Genomic DNA, 21,894 nt, shown 5'->3' on the forward strand with positions numbered 1-21,894 from the left:
GGAATTCTGATATAATTTCTCTAATAAAGATATTCTCCATAGGAAGTGAAGTGTGGGATCACTAGCATTCTAGAAAATGTCTGATGCAGTAAGTTACACTGACTACTTGGGGTAGGACTTAGATTATTAGTAAATACTTAGGATAAAAAAATTTCTTTACCCATGACACTGGTAGAGCACAAACTGTGCACAGGGGACCTAGGGTGCCTGTTTGAAGTACATGTGCTCCAGACCCCATCCTCAGAGATTCCAGTTAAGGAGGTCAGGGGTAGGGCCCAAGAACCCATATTTTAAAATAAATACCCTGGTAATTCTGAAGAACACAGCCTGTGAGTGATGTTTTCAGAAACATTTCACTACCAAAATAGTTGGGGGGAAATAACAGTGTTTCTGGCTTTCTGGCCAGTTTCTAGCTAAGTAAAGCTACACAGATATAAACCTTCTTCTATTAAAAGAATCAGGAGGTTGTCATTAAATCTGTAATATTTACAAGAAAGACCAGTTCTTTAGCCAAGCTTTGGAAACACTGAAAGAACACCACAAAATGTCCTACATGTAAAATTATTCATGGACTACATATTTTATACTTCTTTGTATAAAAACTTTCTTTGTTCAGGTCTAGAAAAACATAGTTCATTTGCAGTGATTTTCTGAAGAAGGAGTACCTCTTTAAAAATTATCTTGATATGCGTTTTCCCACTATCTTTAACCTGATATAATAAATCATAATAAAAACACCAAATAGGGTACAAAACTGAACCAAAGGTTTAAAAATTCTAAGCTAATTTAAGAAATTCAAAATAGAAGTGTTCTAATATGTAGCACTATTAGAATATTAAATAGCCCCATACATATGAATTAGACACAAACACTGAAATAAAAATATGACTAGACCAGAATCAATTGAAATTGGAAAGTGAAATACACCTCTGTTGGGAGGGTTGTGCTGGGGTGATACTAACACACTGACTAGGTTGTTTAGTGGTGAGTATTCTTCTGAAAGTGTAAATTTCCATGGGCCGGCATGCTCTAGGGGACCTGTTCCATCACAGTTCAAAGCTACAACCACACAAACAGCACTATTTACATCTCTGTGCAGTGAAGGCGGAGCCCTGGGGGAGGAACCAGCCCTACACCACCTAAACCATTGACTTCCTTCACCAGCCACATGAACAAGGAAACCCGAGGCCGACTGATAGGAGATCCTTTCAAGCTGGAGGAATCCCTGCGTGGCACTGTCAGGGGAGAGAGTTGGGGTGCTGGTGCTTCTGGCTGGGGAGAGAGAAGAAATGTGCCTACAGGTTGCTTATGAGAAACAGTCCCTCAAATCTCTTGGCCATTCCATTCAAGTCATTGTCTTAAAACTTCTTCCTAATAGCTCTGGAAATCCCTGGGGCAGAGGATCTACACTGAGAGGTAAAATATGACATCAGCTAGAAGGTTCAGGAAAGTTCTTAGATCCCAATGACGCCAGCTGATTTCACACTATGGTTAAAATAACAAAGAACTACTCGGGCACCAAAAATGCTGTAATAGCTACAGTGTTCTGGGTACTTTACTTTCTGCTGTAAATGTGTTTAGTCCTCATTACGACCCTATGGAGTAGGGAGCATAATTCACCTCTATTTACAGATGAGGAAATGGAACCTTGCTCGAAGTCACACGGTTCAAACCTGAACAGTCTGGCTCTGTGTCTAGAACGCCTCAAAACCCTGCAGACCCGGTGAGAAAGTGTCTCACTGGAACACAACAAATGCACAGGGGCTACGAGAAAAAACGTTTTCCCCAAATCTCAAAATCAGTAGCTTTCCCCATATCTCAAAAGCCAAATCCCCAATTTAAGAAGATCTAAAATTCTATTTAAAAACCAGACCTCCTGAGGTGCCAATATACCGAGGCTCTGTTGAAAAGGAAGGGTGTCCATTTAGACGCGTTGAAAGCAGCTATTACCTCTTCTTAGAGTCGACCTAACCTCTGGGGTCAGCAAATCCAAATTTCAGCTAAGTGTGGGAATTTATTTTTAGCACACCACTACCTGATGGTCGTCTACCCCTTTGCTGAGAGTTCACCATTCTATAATAAGGCAGCCCAATTCACTGCTGGATAGCTCTGAATATTAGGAATATTTTTCTTATGCTAAGTTTAAAAATCTATGTCCTGATAACAGCTACCATCTGCTAGAACGAGACATCTCTTAGGTCTCCCTTTGGTCTTTTTCCAGACTGAACACTTCTGTGTGTGTTTATAAAGGTGTGGATTTTAGCCCTGTTTCTCACCGTTCCTCACTTACCCTCCTGCCTCCCTCTGTACCCTGGCTGTTGTGATTACCTCTGACTCCAAATCAGACAACTTTCCCTTCGTCTTGCCCTCAGCGCTGATAACGCAGTTCTACTTCCATTACAGACCCGAGGGCTCCCTCGCTTAGGCAAGAACACAGGGTGGTGGCAGGCCTTCCACTGTTCCTCCTGGAGTTGGGGGTGGGAGGGGGTATGTGGTCCTAATACCTGCGTTTGGATCTCAGAATGTATTTTCTCATTAAAATCTGGGACAAGTGCCTGAAGGAGTTCTACTAGATCAGGGGTTTAGGTATAATTTGGTTAAAATAGAGTTCAGTTAATGCTGGCGTGAAAACTTTACGTTTTAATGGAAAAATGTATTATTACTTCCGATAAACTTGTGAAGGAGCTATCAGAGGACAGCTAATTGATAAGTAGGAATTTACTTGCATATATGGAAAAGATTAGAAAATTATATGATGCAAACATGTGAAGACAACAGCTCCTGCGTCACAGAAATAATAAATGAAATGGGAAGAAGAATTTAAAGATAAAAGATATCTTAAGTGAGAAAGGTTTTGTCTTATTTAGCTGTTACAGAAAACACACGTAACTAACCAGCATTTACTTTAGAATTTACATCTGGTTCAAACACAGTAAGATTGCTGCCTTGCTTTGTAAAGAAGTTTTATGGTTCTAATATTCCACTGTTGAAAGAGCTTTGTGAAAAAAAATGCTCCAAACTTGCTTCTATATTATTCCACTTAAAAACAAAACATACATTAAAAAGTGAGTTTATGAACACAGGTTTTTCAGTCAAGGAAGAATAAAGAATGATTATTCTTTTTACCTTTGTACCTCTAACTCAAAATTTAACAGCAAAATGTGACCCTCAGTACATTCAAACTAATCTTCCAATTTTGGTTTCTAGTCACATTCCAGTTGCTACTTGCACTCACAGCATTAAGTTCTTTTTAAAAAGCTTTTTGTCTAGAACGTTCTCACTTGTTCTGTCGCACGTACCAAGGTGATACCGGTATGTATTGTGAAAGGTTAACGTGTCGTCATTAGAGAAAAATTTATAATCGAATTCTTCATCCAGGTGCTTACCTGCTAAACTACCAAAGGTAAGCTTTCGGCGGCCTACTTTCTCCACAAGCCAGACTCCCACAAGTGTGAAAATGAAATTTGTGAAGGCTGTGACGGAAGCCAGCCATATCGCCAGTCTGTCATCTTCTACCCCAGACATCTGCAGAATGGTGGCACTGTAGTACCTGCCAGGCAAGAATGAGACAACTGCTGTTGACACTTACTCAAAGAAACAGTAATTCATGGAGCAAAATACCCAGCCGATCTAAAAAAGACCATGAATAGCAACAGCAATAACATCGTATTAAAATAGGAACTCATGCAAGTTGTTCAGAGGATCCCAATATAGGGACTGTATTCAGATAAATTTATCTTGAACTTCGTAAAATCAAGAAAACATACCCAAGCAACTGAAGAGAGGGCTGAAGGGTTCACAAGTGAAATGGACCCCACGACTAGGAGCAGGGGTAGCTGCCAGTTTCACTAAGACTGTCGAGGATAAGCTCCAAGCCCACAGAATAAACAGAAATCATCATACCCTGTGAATTCACGTACTCAAGGAATAGAGAGACTGCATGTAATGAGCAAAGTGTGATATAAGGCAGAAATCTGGTACAAGTTAGAGAATCGCTTCAGGGGGGACACTAGGTGTAGGAATGTGCTGGTTGACCTGGCAGCCTGTAAGGAGATAAGAAACTGACATGATGTAATGAGAGTAGTTCCTGGTTTTGTGGTTCCTGCAGAAGGGTGCCCTTCGGTGAGCTAGATCCCCGGCACACTCTGTGTGCTTAGGTTCTGCCCGCTTGCTTCCAGGTGAATTCACCACAGAGCAGCTCTGAAACACCGGAATGCTGGTCTGCTGATCAAGGGGAGATCTGTCTGGAAGGCCTACGGATGACAGGCTTCTCACAGGACATTTCTTTTCTGGTGAAAATATCAGTAGCCACATCAGAAGATTACTTTAAAGCTGCCTATGAAATGTCATAGAATTCAAATCCTGCAGACATATTTTGAATGGTGGCATTGGGCAGTTTTTTGAGCCATTGTAAAACAACAAGTTAGTTTTACCCCAAACCGACAGTGGGCATCCAACTGGTATGTTCAGTCAAGCTGCATATTTCCATAGTTAAAATCTACAGTTTCTGGATATTGATCAACATTTGCATAATATTTCAAAAATAAAATCTGTTTCAAACACACTTAAGTCTCATTCATTCATCAATGGCTTCTCCTACTTTTTAAATTAATGAAGATCTTATATAAAATATTAACATCAACATGGACTCATTCATCTTAATAAAAATTATTTTCCTTTTTTAAAATAGTAAACCAAACTTATAAATTACTATGCAGCATGAAGGGTGCGTTTTACTGATCGCACTAAAAATTATGCCACCCATTTAAAGATTTCTGAAATCTGACAGCTGTTGTAAAATGAGAAATTCCCTGTGGAACTACTCCCATCACCATGAAAACGGCACATTTTATGGTCAGAGTATAAAGTGATAATAAAAAATTATGGAAACAATTCATTCCATCTGAATGGTACATTTTCCAAGTTCCCATTTACATTATCTCAGTCTCATAAAGCTCTGTGCAGCAGAGTCAAACCTATACATACCCACTGAGAAACTATCATAAATAACAAATCAAGAGAGGCAGAAAACAGAAATGGTAAGAGAAAATCCAAATATCTAAAGCCCAAAGAATTTGATACTTGGCATGCTATTCTTACTACATTTCGGTCTTCTCAATATTTTAATAAAAATAGATACATTGCACAAAATAATTCTTCCAAACTGAACCATACAAAACTAAACAAAACAGACTATTTCAATGTTTTCATCTTTAATACAACGAAATCATGAAAGTCCAAGTGTTAAATTGAGAGATAGAAAGGGGAGTGGCATCAGACAAAATAAATTGGTCAGTGTCAGAATTTTTTTTAAATGAAAAATGTTCTTCAGAGATATAAAAACATTTCTTTCATGGTCATAAATTTTAGAAGAATGTAACCGAAGTGTGGCCTGGGACTCAGAAACCTGTGCTCTTGCCCTCTGTGTGGCACGCTGCCCAGGTCACGTACCATAATTATTTGTTCACTGACTATTTATTTATTGAGAAGCTACTGCATAAGTGACATAAGGTCCTAAGGTCCCTCAGATGTGGTATCAGACCCAGCTGCTGCCTTCCAGAAGCCTCACAGGTTAGTGTAACAGAATGAAATAGAAATCATTTTAATATCACAAGGTTTACAAGTCAGTGTGGCATGAAGCACAGACCAAACAATTTTATTTGGTGTGGAAGGTTTTTCATTTTCCAGGGAATTTAATGTCTGGGTTGAGTCTTGAAGAATTCACAGGGGTTTGCCAGCAGGTAGGATGTTCTGGGAGGACTTCGGTGGGGGTGGGGGGAGTGGGAGGGAATGACATGTACGAAGAAGAGAAGTGCGGAACCCTTTGCTGGACTCAGAGAACACAAGGTGCAGAGCAACGGGAAGGACGGCTCAGGCTGCAGCAGGCGCCTCGGCTGCACGGGTCCCTGACAGCCAAGCTACGTGTTTGGGCTTTTTTCTCTAGAAAAAAATAGAAACCATAAAATGGACTTTAAAGAGGAATAACACAGTTAAATCTGTTCTATGACAAGATCGCTCTAAAGCCACCCAAGGGGCGGGCTGGAGGCAGATGGAAACGAAGGTGTATTGTTCTGCTCCGTCTCAGGTCACCGCACCGGCGACAGGCACCTGCGGGTTTCTGCGGGGAACAGCGAGAACAGGGCTGACGGTCTCCCTCTGTCACCGAGCACGGCAGCTTCAATCTACACCAACTCTTTCTGGATGGTGGACCTTGGGTTTCGTCTCTGGTTTTCTTTTCTTCAACACTGGTAAATGGATTAGTATGCTGCCCTAACAAATTACCACAAGCCTCATGGCGGAGATAACAGAAACTTGTAATCCAACAGCTCTGAGGGTCAGCATCTGACACGGGCGTCACTAAGGGTCAGCAAGCAAAAGGTTTCTCGGCCTGTCTCAGGTTCTGGAAGGCTCCCGTATTCCTGGGCGCATGGGGCCGCTTTTCTCCATCTCAAAGCCAGCAGGTGGGGCAAGTGCCCCTCATGTCTCCTCACTCCGACGTCCTCCTCTGCCTTCCTCTCCTACATTTAAGGGCCTTTGTGATCTCACCGGGGCCGCTCAGACAGTCTAGGATCATCTCCCTATCCTAAGGTAAACTCATTAGAAAAGTTAATTCAATCTGCAACCCGAATTTCCCTTTGCAGGAAATGGCACATGCTCACAGGTTGTGGGATTGAGATGTGTACACCTCGGGGGTGGGGTCATTATTCTGCTTTATTAAGTATTATTATTATTATTATTATTATTAATGCAAAGATGTTACAAGCAAAAGGCCACCAGTTAGAATGAGGTGAGGACAAAGACAAGGGCACTGACTGAAGGGGTAACCAGTTTCAGAAAAATTCAGGCAATCACCATATTCTCTTTCAGAGGGTTGGGGGGACATTATCTAGGTCAGAGTAATTCATGAACCTGGTTTTTAAAAGTCAGGGGTAAAGATACATTTCATGTACACTTTAAAGTGTGTGAATTCCAATGTTTTTGTAAGTGATGCTATCCAGCAACCATTCATTTAATGGGCCACCACTCTCTTTGCCATCTTCTAAGCCTCTGTGTAGCAGCTTAAAATTTCAAGGGACAGGGTATTGATTCAAAAGCTACACAGAGAAAAAGACAGTTGTCTTCATAGAAGAACAATCTGAACAACTGAAAAAGGCTTTCTTTCCTTTTTAGACTCAAAGCAGGGAAGCCTTCTCTTTTCAGAATCATTCTATAGTATCTCTCAGACAAGCTGTCATTTTCTTCAAAGATTCCCTGGGCAACCTTTGGTCATCTGACACACGACGTCTTTCCCCAGAGAGAGTTACAAGACCTGAGGGCAGTGTGTTCTCACAGACCAGCTTCACAGCTCTCTGTGCACGTCTAAGAACAGAAACGGCCAGACTGTCTGTGCGCTGCTATCTCAGAGGATGCTCGAAACCCAGCTTCTAGTCCTGAATTTTAATCTGAATAAAACCGAAGAATTCTGGGAAACGTGTTAGCTTTGATAATGGCAATCTGTCCTAATGAGAACTTAACTAGCAATGAAAGAATAAATGTGAGCACTTCTCTACTTAGCACAATACGGGTATTATTTTCCTCTGTTCCATATAGTTAAATGAAGGATTTCCTAGGAACTGTGAAATCAAAGTTAATTTTTGTTCCAGCTTCCTGAAGCCATAGCCTGTCTTTTTCACTATTGCCAACACGACAGGGTGAATTTAACAGAAGGATGCACTCAACGATTGCTGGATTTACTGAATTTACCTACCATCAGCTTTCAAAAAGGGATCAAGAATGTTTATAATAAATACATATAATACAATCACTAAAACAAAAATTAGAGGCCGATAGAGTAAGAGAGGTTGAAGATGAAGATAACTGTACGAAAACTCTGGCTATATAATCACTATAAGCCAGTTCTAAAATTCCTGGCAGCTAATGCAGAAGAGTTAATGATACTTTTAACCATCTGACAAAATGAAACATATCAGTTCATAATAACCTTTTTCTGCCATGAAACTATACAGACTTTAGTTTTATGAGTAAAAGCGATATGGAATGTACTCCTCCTGACACTGAGAGCCAGTCTAAGACAGACTGATGAAATTTAGTTTGTTCTAAATTATTCGCAATTATTTTAATTCACACGGCACAAAGGGGATATGATCTAGGGGTGTTCCAGGGAGCTCCCAGATATGGTCACCGACAAGCCTCGTCCTCCTCCCCAGTCTTACGGGTCATGTTCATGCTCTTCCAAGACCAAGTTAAATGAGCAAACTGGGACTGACAGAGCACGGCTGATCAGCCATCAGGGGAGCTCTTGATTTTGATCTCACAGGAGATGGTGACGATCTGAAATGATTACATGTAACGAGGACTTTGATGCAGGAAGGCCAGGATAACCGGAAGAGGAGCTCCATCCCCCGGTGCTCATGGAGCCCAAGAATTCAGTGGGCAAGGGCCCCCTGGAGGGGCGGATGCTGCGAAGGACGGCAGGGCTGCTCCGCTCTCAAAGGCTGGGAGGGCACAGACTGACCCGACTCGAAATTCCCTGACATACTCACTCCTCAACTCTCCAAAAGGACGATTTCATCTCCTGACGAAAAGGGGGTTTTGTAGAATAAAAGCAAGCAGGGCAATTAGAATGCAATTCTGCGAACACGATACCAAGGCGATTTACTTCACTCCGGCACCTGATGCGTGGCACATAAGGAGAAAATGCATTTTTTTCATTTTCTCTTGCTATACTGTAGATGAAGGGACTGCATGGCATGAGTTCGCTGCTCCAGATACCAAAACCAACACCTGGGTTTAATTATTACGACAAGCTTTCTACGAGAAGGGACGTGAACGTTCATGCTTATTCCATCACCACCAGAGCACCTGGAGGGAAAGCCGCTCTGTCCCCGTGAGGAGGAGCTCTGGCTTCTCTGGGGCAGCTGATTGGCTTCCGTCCTGGGAACGCTGTGCATCACGGAACGGAACACGTCTCCCTGTGTGTATGGGCTGCTACGGCACTCAGAGCAACACGATTCCCAACTTCAGCGTGAACTGAGAACCATCTGGACATTGCAACATTGCAACAAATGCAAGCTCCCCAGTTGTCCACCCTCTTTGCTCACCCCCACTCACCATCCTGATTCATTTCCAAAGATTCTAACCCAGGAGGTTCCCAGACCACTTCCAAACAGACAGGCTTTGGGACCTGGTTGGCACATACAATGTCACACAGCAACTTTCCTGGGCAGAAATCATTTTGTCCTACTTCTTAAGTCACTAACTTTCAAGTTTATTTTGCCTATTGCCTCTACATGTTCAATTAAGCCCTCTTAAATTTTTTCTGCAGTAAGGGAGAGCTGAAATGAGTAAAGACTTTTGAAGTAGTATGAATAAGCCTTATTTTTCCTATTCCAAATACTAGGGAAAGAAAACTGATCAATTTTTTGCAGAGGAACTAGTTGAGCTGTGATAGCCCTGGGCAAAAAAGACTGCAGAAAGAGGCGTGCCACGCCAATGTGACATTAAATTGTACATTCGGCTGCTCACCTATGCAGGCACTTTGCTGGCCCTGTGTCCTCTGATGTTCAAGCGGAAAGCCCTAAACCTGCACTTGCTTCATTTCAAGTGCATGCACGTGGTGCCATCACATGCGTGTTCAATTATTAGCAGAACCACAGGACCTTTCACACATGACAAGAATCTGCCTCTGTGCACCCATGAAGTGTGACCTGAAGAAGAAGCAATCAATGAGCCAATGTACACTTACTGAGGTGATAACAACATGAAAGGCATTCATCTCGATTTGCTGATACTACAGAGAAGCTCTGAGTCATCTTGCTAATTCTGGAAAACCAGGAGAATTAGGAAAACACTTCTGAGCTCAATATTTTTGTGTGTAAATTGGCCATGGTGTTTTGATTTTCCACTTTCCTTTAGGCATGTAGAATTGTATTTTAGAAATGGCCCTCTTACTTGTTTTTTATGATGAAAATTGAAAGCTTTGTTTAAAAAAAAAACCAATAGAAAAACAACAAGGATAATGACTAACATAGAGCAACTTCTGTTTTAGAGTGAGAACTGATAGCAGAACTCATCTGATAAAAGAGGTAAACGAGATGTAACGTCTATTGAGCACTTACTATATGCCAAGGGGTATCCACGTGTGTGTGCTTGCTCATTCTGCACCATTCCACCCCAAAAACACCTTATGAAAATGCAGGCTTGACAAAGAGTCAAAGCTACGCACTTTTAGGGTATGATTAACTCAACCTAAAAGCTCTACATTCCGTTCTCATGCATACTCAGGATCCCAGAGAGAATGTTATGGGAATTCTCACTCAGTTCATTCACTCTATGCACAGGACAAAACACAAACCCCTCGGCATATTTACCACTTTGCATTTTTTTCTGTATAACATATAGTTTCGTTTTCTATAGCTAAGTCCTTTTTTCTAGTTTAGCACTTTTGCTGATAAATAAGTTATTTTAAAATTCATAAAAACCACAAAATTGCTTTCAGTTAGAAAGACACCTCCAGATGGGCCTACCCAGGGGATGATGTCAGGGAAATGTGCCGCCCCTTTAGGAGGGTTCATTGTACTAGTCTGTCCCTGAGGCTATGCCAGCTAAACTCTCCTCTCCACTGAGGGCTCTGGCTTACAGGGGCATACACATAGCAAATCGTAGGCAGAGGGTAGGGAGAGACCCAAGAAAGGGGCGGCCCATTCCAGGTGGGCGGGCGGCAGTTTTCAGGAAGGAGGGAACTCACCAGGCTTCTCACACAGCTGCAAGGCGGTCGTTTCCACGCCTGTCCCCTGGAATCAAGTCTACACAGGGGCCTTCACTGGGTTCACTCACTCACCCCGTCCAGGGGGCCTCAATGCCACATTTCTACCCCAAGGCTGCATCCCTGGAGCAGCTTCTAGGAGTGGGAAAGGCAAGCTCAATGCACATTCCAAGAACAGGGGGTGGGGTGGGGGGCCTCCAACTGCCACGGTCCATCTGCGGTCAACTGGCTGTCATGTCTTCCTGGTGACGCCCTCCAACCCTACCAGGTGGGGGACCTGGTCTGTCATATCCCAGCCCCAGTCCTCACGCACGACAGGGCTGCCTCCCTCCACCAGCATGCATGTTGTGCACCACCTCGTCAGGTTCCCAAAGGTGCAGCCTCATTAGCATCTAAGGAACACGTCCCACGTGGAATTCTTCTAGAAGGGGAAGACCTCCCCACACAGGTTCATCATGCATTTCTGGCTTTGACCTTATACTTTTGCTACTCCTGTGGTGCCCCATCACTGGAAGGGCACCTGACGGAAATACCTTTCTACAGTGGTCCTGCTTGTTTGTAGGACTAAGGTGTCAGCCCAATGCTGAGTATGTGGGCAGCTGCCCCCCTTCTAGATCATCAGGATTGCCATATGGGTATTCACCCCAGGGAAGGGACAGGAAGGTCCTAAAGCTGAACACAAGAGGAGAACAAGCTAGGACCCATGCCCTTAATTTCTCTAATATTACCAGTACTGCCTGGCCTGTGGCATCCCCCATCAATAACACAGGGTATTCTGTCAGTCCAACCATACAGCCATCAAACTGCTGACTGGATGGGTCCTAAAATTACCACTATTACAGGTCAGGATGGTTATGCTCAGATTGGGATGGGTTTATGTGGCTTACCCCAGGTTGTAGACGTTTGAGCTCCCAGGCACCCCTGTGCTGGGAAAATGGAAAAATCACTTGAACAGAACTAACCCAACAGAATCAGGAATGTGGGAGGATATCACCAGAACTGTGTAGCCACTCTGTCCTGGTAAAGAAAGTGACTGGTTGGCCCTGACTGGTCGTGCTGTCCAGGTGTTTACTGGGCGGCTGTCAACGGCCACAGATCTCTGGCCATGGCTTCCCCCCGGGTAGCTGGGCCACTGCACCCTGGGGTTGCCCTGAGCACAGGGGAGAATCCACCCCATACTAGCAACCCTTGCCAACCTCCCTCTCAGGACCAGGGGGCACATTCTGTTTCCCACTGGTGTGACCAACGCTCCTCTCAGTTCCCTGCATTGCCCAGAGGAACACACTGTGCGCAGAAGCCCTTACCAGTTCCCCAGCAGGCCTGAATGACCGCCGACAAGGCCCGTCCTGAGCCGCGACGTCCTGCGAGGAAAGCTGTCCTCTGGGACAGTGTGGCCCCGGGAGTGGGCACTGCCTCCCAGGGACCCTCTGTCACCCAAACACCGCGGTGTGTTCGTCTGGTGAGTCTGCTCATGTATCACCTTCACCGTGTCACATGAGGACACAAGCGGCACCCCGAGTGATCTGTCCCCCAGCCCAGGGGACTTAGTGAACCAATGGTTTGGATCACGGGGCTCTTGCTGGAAAAAGTTGTCACTGATTTGGGGACTTATTGTCTTAATCTATGTTTTCTCCTGCAGGTCCTGTGTTGTTGCTGTGGCGTCTGCATCTCATGCAGCCAGCCAGCCACTGGATGAGCCACCCCCGTCCTGACATGACCCTCTGCTGACTGCTCAGGGGCATCCTCGGCGCCAGGCCTTCAGGAAGATGGGGCGGCCAGCTGCCCACGAGCTGGACCTTGGCTCGTACTCAAAATGTGTTCACAGTGGCACATCAAGGAAGCTAGTCAACACAGAGATCCTTCTGAATACTGCATGTTCTTCTATTTGCAACTATTAAAAAGCAATCAAAAATTTAAAAAAAAATACTAATTAATAACTGATGGGATGTAACTCTATATCCTGACTCATATTGGCAAGGATCTACTTATATCTGAATAAAAACAACCAAAATTATTCCAGGATTTCAAATAACCAAAAGTAAGGACTATTTTTCTTTTGAGAAGTTAAATGTGCTTACTTCTCAAAAACACAAGTGGGGATTCATTAAATAAAATGAAAATTTACCCCATATTGAACAATACAACTTAAATGTTAATTTTGACTGGTTTGAGAAATATTTATAAACATAAACAAGATGAAGGGATTGCTCTTATTTTTGCTAAAAGCAGACTAGATGTCAGCTTACATTGTCATAGTGCCTCATTTTCAAGTTTATTAGGCCTAATCTATCTTTCTGCAGATCATATGTATGATTGCTTACTTATTTATCACTTACACATCACCAATTCAAATCCCAAAATGTGTTGTCAACCTCATATTTGTCGCTAAATTTTTCATTATGCATTTCTCAATTACTATTTTATTCAGAGAAATTGGCAGGTTCTCACGCTTATATTAAATGAGAAATTTTAAGATCTATCAATCCAAGTACATAGAGTCTTGCACTTTAGCAATTTGCTCTATATTTTTTAATTGTGAGAGTGTGAAGGTATGTAGCATACTCACATCATCATACACTTGAAGTAACTATAGGCAGAGTTTATGCTTTAGTGGCAAAATATTTTACTTGAAGGCCTAAAACCTCATTTGTTCTTATTATTCAATATTTCTAAAAATCCCATATGACTATTTCAACTGAAAAATAAGTACAAATCTTCCTATCTTTACCAACATCCACTTCTAACATGTCTTTGGCCAATAATAATTTATATTTCTATATAGTAATCAAGTTAAAATTGCTACTGGGGAGTATAAACTCTTCACTCTGTAAAATAATCCAAGTCACTAATATTAATATATATTTGTATTGCTTTTTAGCCTTCAATCAGGCAATTGTCAGGCATATACAAGAGTTCTTTGTAATAAAGAAGTAAGAAGAATATCATTCAACTTACAAGATAATGTTGGAAATCTGTTTATCTTAAAAAAAAAAGAGATATAAATGAAGATGCATGTAGTAGGAAGTTCATTAGAGCATCATCGTTATTATATATTATTTATAAGGCTAAAAAAAACCCTAAAACAACACATTGTGGCTGGCAGAGTAATGGTCTCCCAAAGAAGTCCATATCCTAGTTCCCAGAATTTGTGAATATGTTTCTTTGCAAAGGAAAAGAAAGGTTGCAGATGCAATTAAGGGTTCTAATCAGTTGAGTTTGAGATAGGCAGATTATTATGGATTATTCAGGTGGACCCAATGCAATCACAATAATCTTCAAAGGGAAAGAGGGAGGCAGAAAAGAGTGGGAGAGAGAGAGAAGACTATTAGGAGGTCAGAGTGCCATGACGTGAGGACTCAGCTTGTCTCTGCTGACTGTGAAGATGGATTGTGGGGTGGTGGGTTGGGGGGCAGGAGCCCAGGAAAGCCTTTAGAAGCTCACACAGGCACGGGAATGGATTCTCCCCTGGAGATTCTAGCATGGAATGCAGGTTTGCTGACATCTTGATTTGAGCCCAGTGAAATCCCTGTCAGATTCCTGGCATGTGGTATTGTAAGATAATTAATTTGTGGGTTTTTTTTAAGCCACTAAGTTTGTGGTATCGCAGCTGCAACACAAGCCTCACATATATAATGATATCCTACATTGTGGGACTGGTTAAACAAATTATGACCTTGTCATACAAAAGAATGCTACAAAGCTATTAAAAACATGTTTTAAAATAATAACAGCATGGGAAAACAATAACATACTATTATTAAGTAAAAACCTATAAAAGGGTATAACAACACGATTTTAATTCTGTAAGTCAAACTATATACACATACATGAAAATTGAAATGTCACCTGGGAGGTGGGATTATGAATAATTTTAATTTCTTTCTTTTTACTTTTTCATCTGTTAAATTATGAATTAAAAAAAATGGCAATAGAAAAGTGCTAGGTACCTAAATTACCAAGAATCTTTCAAAGTTTCAAATTTACATATTTTAGAGCTAACTTTGAAGATGTGTATAAGATGCTTCCCCTCTGGAAATCTCTCCCAGCCACTCCCCGAACTCCTGTACCATTCGAATCAGGCGGCTGAGCTCCCCGTCTGCTCTGCGATCGTGTTAACCTGGCGTGTCTGCGCAGGCAGACAACAGCGTCTTCACTTTTCTGATGCTCTTGAGGATTTCTCAATGAACCTGAGGAGGGACACTCCGTTTTGCTCAGTACTGCATGTTCCTATCCATTCATAGACTGGCTCATAAGTAAGATCGTGAATAGTTTAGGCTAAAGAAGATGAGGGGTTTATGGCTCATTTAAAGGAAGCATATGGACACCTCTAGCGTATTTACTCAGCCCCACTGCTTCTTCAGTAATGGGAGCCATGAATGTATGTTGCCTCATGGAAATAATTTGCCACTTGGAAATAATGGACGTCATTTTCTGCAGGCACACTTTACGGCGGACAGTCCTTAAGGTATGCATTATTAGTCTACATTCTAGGAACCTGGAGGCTCAGAGAGGTTAGGAACTTGCCTGAGATGGTGGTAGGGCTGGGCTCAGACTGGGGCTCATTCTACAGAATCACACTCTGTGTAAATCCATATGGGCTCAACATTTACCTACAATCTTTACTAAACATTCAGCTGAGAACATGTCTCTCCTTTACTGTGAATTTGCCATTTTTTTAAAGTGGTCTGAGCATTGTCATTAGTTTCTATGGTTCTTTTTGTTTTTATAGTAAGTTTGTGTATACTGTAGGTGGAAAATAATCTTTCTCATTGGAAATATATTTATCTCAATAATGAATAAGGGTTTGTTACTAGGTTTAATCAAGTCCATTCATTCATACATTAATTATACTCTCCTGTGGGGAACAGATGTATTTAGCGACTTCTGTCCTCGAAAGTTTGCAAATCACCAGAGAGCATGTCCTCTTCTGCACTCACATTCCCACCTCTGCTCACATAGTGCACCGTTTATACTATAATAAAGAGAGCCTGGGCTCAGAGAAAGTCATGGCCACACTTCCCTAATGAGGTGTCTCTTCCCCTTTACTGATATATCAATGCATTAAACAATAAACCTATTTTTTTGAACAGATTCTCAAGAATCTACCTCTCACCTCAACCACAGAAAACAGCAATTAATACATATAAATAGTCCAGCTAATTAATAGGGACCTGGTTAATTTTCTTTAAAAACAAGCAAGATGCCGTATTTGTTCCAAAGTGGTGATAGAAAAGCTCCCTGTAACAGGAGGGATACAAATTTCTCTCTAAAATGCGGATATAAATATATGATGAAAAGCAAGCAGTGTACAATCAGCCAAAATTAGATTTTCTCTCTTTTACATAAACCAAAGTCATAGAGCATCATCATCACATTAACAAGAAAAAAGAATGCAAAAGCTGACATTATATCAATGATTTAACAAACTTTATATTCAAAAAAGAAAATTAGAAAATTTAAGTAGATTCTAATTTTGATGTTACAATCTGATTGAAGTTGCTTGAAATTCCATTAAGACATTTCCATATTAGTAAGGCAAAACCCATGATAATCCGGTCTTTGTATATTCTCTTCTGAGAAAGACAGTCCACAGATATTAGAGAGAAACCAGCGAGAGTTGAGAATAAGAAAGTAAAACCATATTCAGTCATTTAAAGTAGGTTTGCCAATTTTCTAGGAAAATGCTAGGTGACATTTTAAGTGGATAGTTGGTTTTTATTCCAATTATTTATTTTATCTATGTCTGTTTTATAGAAAATAACACATTTATTTGAAATTTTGTAGATCTTTTTTAATCAAAATAAAAAATTAAGGGTTAATTTAAACATAAGAAGTTAGAGTCCAACTAGAAAAGCTGATTTTTTTGTGCCATAAACAATATGCAATTTCTGGGGTGGGTGGGGTTTTTGTGAGAGGAATCCTAGACTTGGTTTTAAAGTCTCCATTTTCAGGTTATTTATTCACTAAGTTAAAAAGGAATGTATTTTTCTGCAATTTATTTTGAGCCCACAAAATAGTATCTTCAGATTCTGTTAATAACTGAAAATAGGAGATTCCAATTTTTGAACTCATAAGCAACATAGAATTGAAAGAGTAAACACATTATTTGTTAAAGAATGGTATTTTTACAACTAAGTAATGTGTTAGTAGGGAGTAACGTAAATGTTGGAAAATGGTAAAATATATAGTATTTTAAAAAGCAAAGCAATCAACTTTTAAATATTTCAGTATAATTTGGTAGCCAGATAGTACATCACAGTAAATGTTTAGTTCAATCTCAATGCTTTTGCAAACACAGCTGAACATGGTCAGGCCAGCACTCTGCTAGCTGCAGCACCACGTCACATCGTCCTTGCACAGAGCAGCAGCTCTATTAACTAACCTGAAAATGAAGGACTCTGAAAGCCTCCGAAGTCTTCAACTGTTATTAAAAAAGATGGCCATCATAGCTTTTCAGTTAAAATTTTACTTTACTTAATTCTAATTCACTGAATACTAGTTATCCGTTATGTTCGATCTGATTAACAGGACATTCATTAACACAATGAGTAACGGTTGATTACGGCAATATATTGTTGAATTTTTTTTCTGATCCATCATCATACTCAGAAGCAAGCTACTAAAACCTTTCAGGAAAAGATTTACTTGCTCTAAGAAAAGAATGTCAAAGGAAAAAATTAGCCTTCAAGTCTACAAAAATAATTTGCCTTGATGAATGGATTTATCTTAGGTATTGCGGTGGTTAAACCCAGACCACAGCTGAGACATTAAAAGTTCTAACACCAAAATGATTAAAGGGGTAAGATAAAAATCAAACTATTCTTTCTGGGCTACTTTAAACAGATACCTATTAAAGACAACTAATTATTTTAGGGCAAACAACTAAAGCAGACATCAACAATTATTAAGTTCCAGGCTCATGGAAGGAGACTGACCTTGGGTGGCAATAACAGGTCAGAGTGGATCAGAGGTAAAGGTTAGGGAGTAAAGCAGGGAGATGCACCGAAGGGGAAGAAGAGGGAAAGGAAGCAAAGAGGAAAGTAAAGGTTAAGGGAAGAAAGAAAAAAAAGAATCACCAAGTGCTCAGAACTGTCCTAACTATGCTGCAAGGAGAGCTGGCGAGCAGACCCTGTACGTACGCCTGCCCATAAGAGGCACCCTGGGACCGTGACCTAAATCCCTCAGGAAGAGAGGGGACCATGAGCAGCAGACACTGAGTGACAGGTGGCAGCTGCCATTCTTGGATTCACCTCAGGATGTGACTGAACTGCACAAGTTATTTTTCCAAGAAAAATACAATTTCTAAGAAAATAACAATGTTCAACAGGGCTTACATAGCCCCCAAGTTTTCTTAGAAATTGAAGATTTCAGGTGTTTTACAGTATATCCTAGTAAAACACCTTACAATTCATATTTACTGCCATTTTTCACATAAAAGCTTCAAATTATATAACACTTTTATTGAGCAACAAATGATTTTGCCAATAGGGAGCTAAAAATAGTGGCAATTTTTACAACTGTTACACGCATGGGAAAAACGCATGTCCTTTTCCCATTCACTAGGATTTCAACTTGCTAGACGGTGGAATGGAAATCTAATGGCATGTTCTGGCTTTTCTAATTGTAACTACAAAGATGGGGGTGTCATAAAAGAAAAAGCACTGAAGAAGAGACAAACTAGTTCTAACCCTTAGCTCAATGCTTATTTTCCTGAGGGCATGCAATTGGTATCGACTGCTAGTTATTTTTTTTTAAATCAGCACTCCTGTGAATTAGAGGCTTCTGGAATAAGAGACATAATACGCCTTTTGGTCAGTCCGTCTGCACTCGAATCCATTTTCCATCCATTAAAAATAGAGGATGGTGACAGGTGAAATCTGTGTGGCTAGCACACGTTAAGAACAGAAAGAGCAGATTAAGCACTTTGAAAGAACACGGTCAAGCTGCTGACGCTGCCACAGACTGCGAGGGAAACCCCAAATGGAGTTTCAGCAGCTCACCGCCCCTGCTTCACAGCCAGCTGCTGCACCAGTCCTCAGCCGCCTCCTGCCCGTACGTAGGGAGAGACGCGACAGTTCCACTGCCGTAACCAGGAGGACGGAGACGTTTTAACATTTCTGCAGGGAAGGGCAGCTGGACTTCAAGCTTGGACGGACAAGTCAGGCAGTGCTGCCCGACAGAACTTCCTGTGTGATGATGGAAGCGTTTCTTATCTGCTCTGTCCCCTCTGAGAGCCACTGTCACAGGCAGCTTGTGAGCACTGGAAATACAGCAGGTGCTGCTGAGGAAGGGAGTTCTTAATTTTATTTAATTCCCATTAATTTTCATTAAAATAGTCACATGTGGCCAGTGGCTATTTCACTGACAGAACAGAGAGAAATCTGTAACCAAAGGCCCAAATGAAGTAGTAGCTTCAATTTAGGAAAATTAGAAAATACGAGATATTTTTAAGAATCAGTTCATTCTTCTCCACCTATGTCGTTATTTACATTTTTATATATTCTTCTAGACTTTTTCTTTTACTGGACATGTAATTAAAACGCATATACATATGCACATACAAATTAAGTACATATAAATGCAATACATTAGACGTGTTTAATACAGGTCTACAAAATCCCGGGGCTGTTAAGAATTAGTCTACATGAATACATGCAAGTTTATTATGTGCCTGGCACATAGTAAACACCTGGTGGATGTCACCATTATTAATGACTGCATCCTACACTGTTATATTGAGGCGTCATTATTAAGCAACCTTTCATTGTTGGGAATTTAGGTGTTTGTTCCTATTTTTGTTCTTATAAAAAACCCTGCAGTAAACATATTTATACATCTATTTGTTCCATCTTTAGGAATATTCCCATGGGACACATTTCTAGAGTTGGATTTGATGGGTCAAGTGTCTCTCAGATTGTGGACAACTATTATCAAACTGCTCCACAGAAAAGAGCCAATGAAAAGACGAGACACTTCTGGAAATGCAGGTGCAGCCTTACAAACCCCCGTCCCTGGATCATCGGGGTGAAGAGGTGCAGGTGAGGATGACGACTCCGCGGAGCTGGTTGGGTTCTAAGATCTCAGAATCATGGAGCAAGCCTTCCGACCCACCCTTAGACTACAGGAAACACCTCTGTGTGTCCTTCTGGGGGCCAGTACACCACATTCTGCCATGGGAGAGCTCCATGGTGGCCCCGGATTTTTTCCCTCTATCACCAAACAGATTATTATTTCTTCAGCTAAACTCCAGGCGAAGTAGCTGGCTTGTCTTTGGGGCCATTTTACATGTCACATATGTATCTTTAAATGAAGGAATCACACTCAAGTCAGCACTACTCACATGTGACACACAGGGAACTGAGCTCTAAGGGGGAAACAGCAGATGGCAGTTTCCCATTTTACTTCTCAGTCTGGGGCACATGTTCCTGGAATGCAGCCACAGTCACCCACACTATTTATATCTTGCCGGATTATTCTCTTTCAGCATAAACAAATTCAATGTGCAAATGGTGTGACTTTATAGGATATTTGACACATTATCTTTGTGTATAAAGTGAAAGATTGGAGAGAGAGGAAAGGAGAGAAGGAAAGGAAATGGAGAGTGGAAAAATGTGTGTATGCATACAAGAGAAGTATTTTAAAACTTGAAATGGTCCCCTTTTTCCCTTACCAATGTGCAGTACAATTTCACTGCTCTGCTCATATTGCCTGTAATAACTTAAACAGTGGTATAGTCCTGGGACACACCGTGGAAGATCTCATGTTTTTTAAGCTCTGCCAGGTGTACTTAAAATGACTAATGAGAAGGAATATTCTTTTTCTTACCAACATGAAATCTAGAAAAAGATTGTCTAAAGTAGGCTCAACATTTCAGAGTTCAAGGTTAGCACTGTCTGGCACTGCTGCGTAACTCATGGATCCTATGATACCATGTATCTCATGAGTTATCTTCATTTACCTTGTAGGCTAATACAAAAAAAAAGATATAATGGGATGATTATAAGTTTACATTTATATAACTTATATAATTTTAGTTATCTTCTGTGAATGAGGTAGAAAGTATAACAGTTCCATGTTCTTAAAAGAAAGAAGTACTTGAGAAATGAATTCTCTAAAGAATTCAATGCCTTATTTTGCATCTTATTTCCTGTTGAGTTTCATATAAAAGGTCGATCACATTCCAGGAAACACTTGTTCATAACAAGCTCATTTCCTTTCCTCAAGGTGATGGGAAGTTAAATTACTGTGTTTAGGAGATGAGTAATAAGGAAAGAGAATTAAAAGGCCACAGGAATACAGTAATAGTTTGAGTCCAGTTAGAAAATCTAGATGGAAAAATAAGACTAAAACCTAAATTGATTTGATAAGTACAGGCCCAGTTACTTACAGAAAGTCTGAATAATATTCTGAACCTGAATATGGCAATTATTCCATTAACTTAGGTATAGGACTTAATAGGAATACGGAAGGGACTTCAGAAGATGGCACTGATCTATAGGATTGGGCCTGTAACCAAAAGTACATAACGGACAGGTAAGCTGCTTTAGGTAGAACTTTTTCAAAAGGCACAGAAATATTGAAGACAAAGCTATAAAATGTATCAGGTGGGCCAAAGATTTTTTAAAAATTTGATATATGTATATCTTGTAAAATAAAGTAATATACCCATCACCCCACAGAGTTAAAATTTGCTGGGCTCACTTTCTAGACCTACACTCAGCATCTTTCAAACACACTATAGTGATAACTACGGTCACTATGCTGCACATCAGCTCCCCAGAACTTAATTCACCTTACATGTAGAAGTTTGTGTCCTTTAACCACCTTCATTCATTCCCCAATCCCTCACCCCTGGAGGCCATCATTTTGCTCTGTGCTTCTTCTTGAGTTTGTTTTTAAAAATTCCACCTATGTAAGAGATTATACAGTAGTTATCTTTCTGTCTGACTTATCTCACTCAGCATAATGCCCTCCGGGATCACCCACATTGCTGCGAATGACAGGATCTCCTTTTTAAAGGCTGAATAATATTCTATCATATTTATACCACAATTCTTTATCATTCGTCGGCCAACCGGCATTTAGGTGTCCTCATTTCTTCCTCTTGTAAACAGTGCTGCACTGAATAT

At 40.9% G+C, this 21,894-nt stretch overlaps 1 protein-coding gene across 1 annotated transcript in view; it reads right to left on the bottom strand.

Annotated features, from left to right (window-relative positions):
• Positions 1–21,894, bottom strand: part of SLC2A13 (solute carrier family 2 member 13) — a 243,588-nt gene that overhangs the window by 83,501 nt on the left and 138,193 nt on the right. The window contains exon 5 of the mRNA XM_036889418.2: positions 3,387–3,550. Coding sequence (XP_036745313.2) covers positions 3,387–3,550 — 164 coding nt within the window. The remainder of the gene's footprint in view (positions 1–3,386; positions 3,551–21,894) is intronic.

This window comes from Manis pentadactyla, chromosome 14 (genome assembly GCF_030020395.1).
Source record: "Manis pentadactyla isolate mManPen7 chromosome 14, mManPen7.hap1, whole genome shotgun sequence".
Classification (NCBI taxonomy): Eukaryota; Metazoa; Chordata; class Mammalia; order Pholidota; family Manidae; genus Manis; species Manis pentadactyla.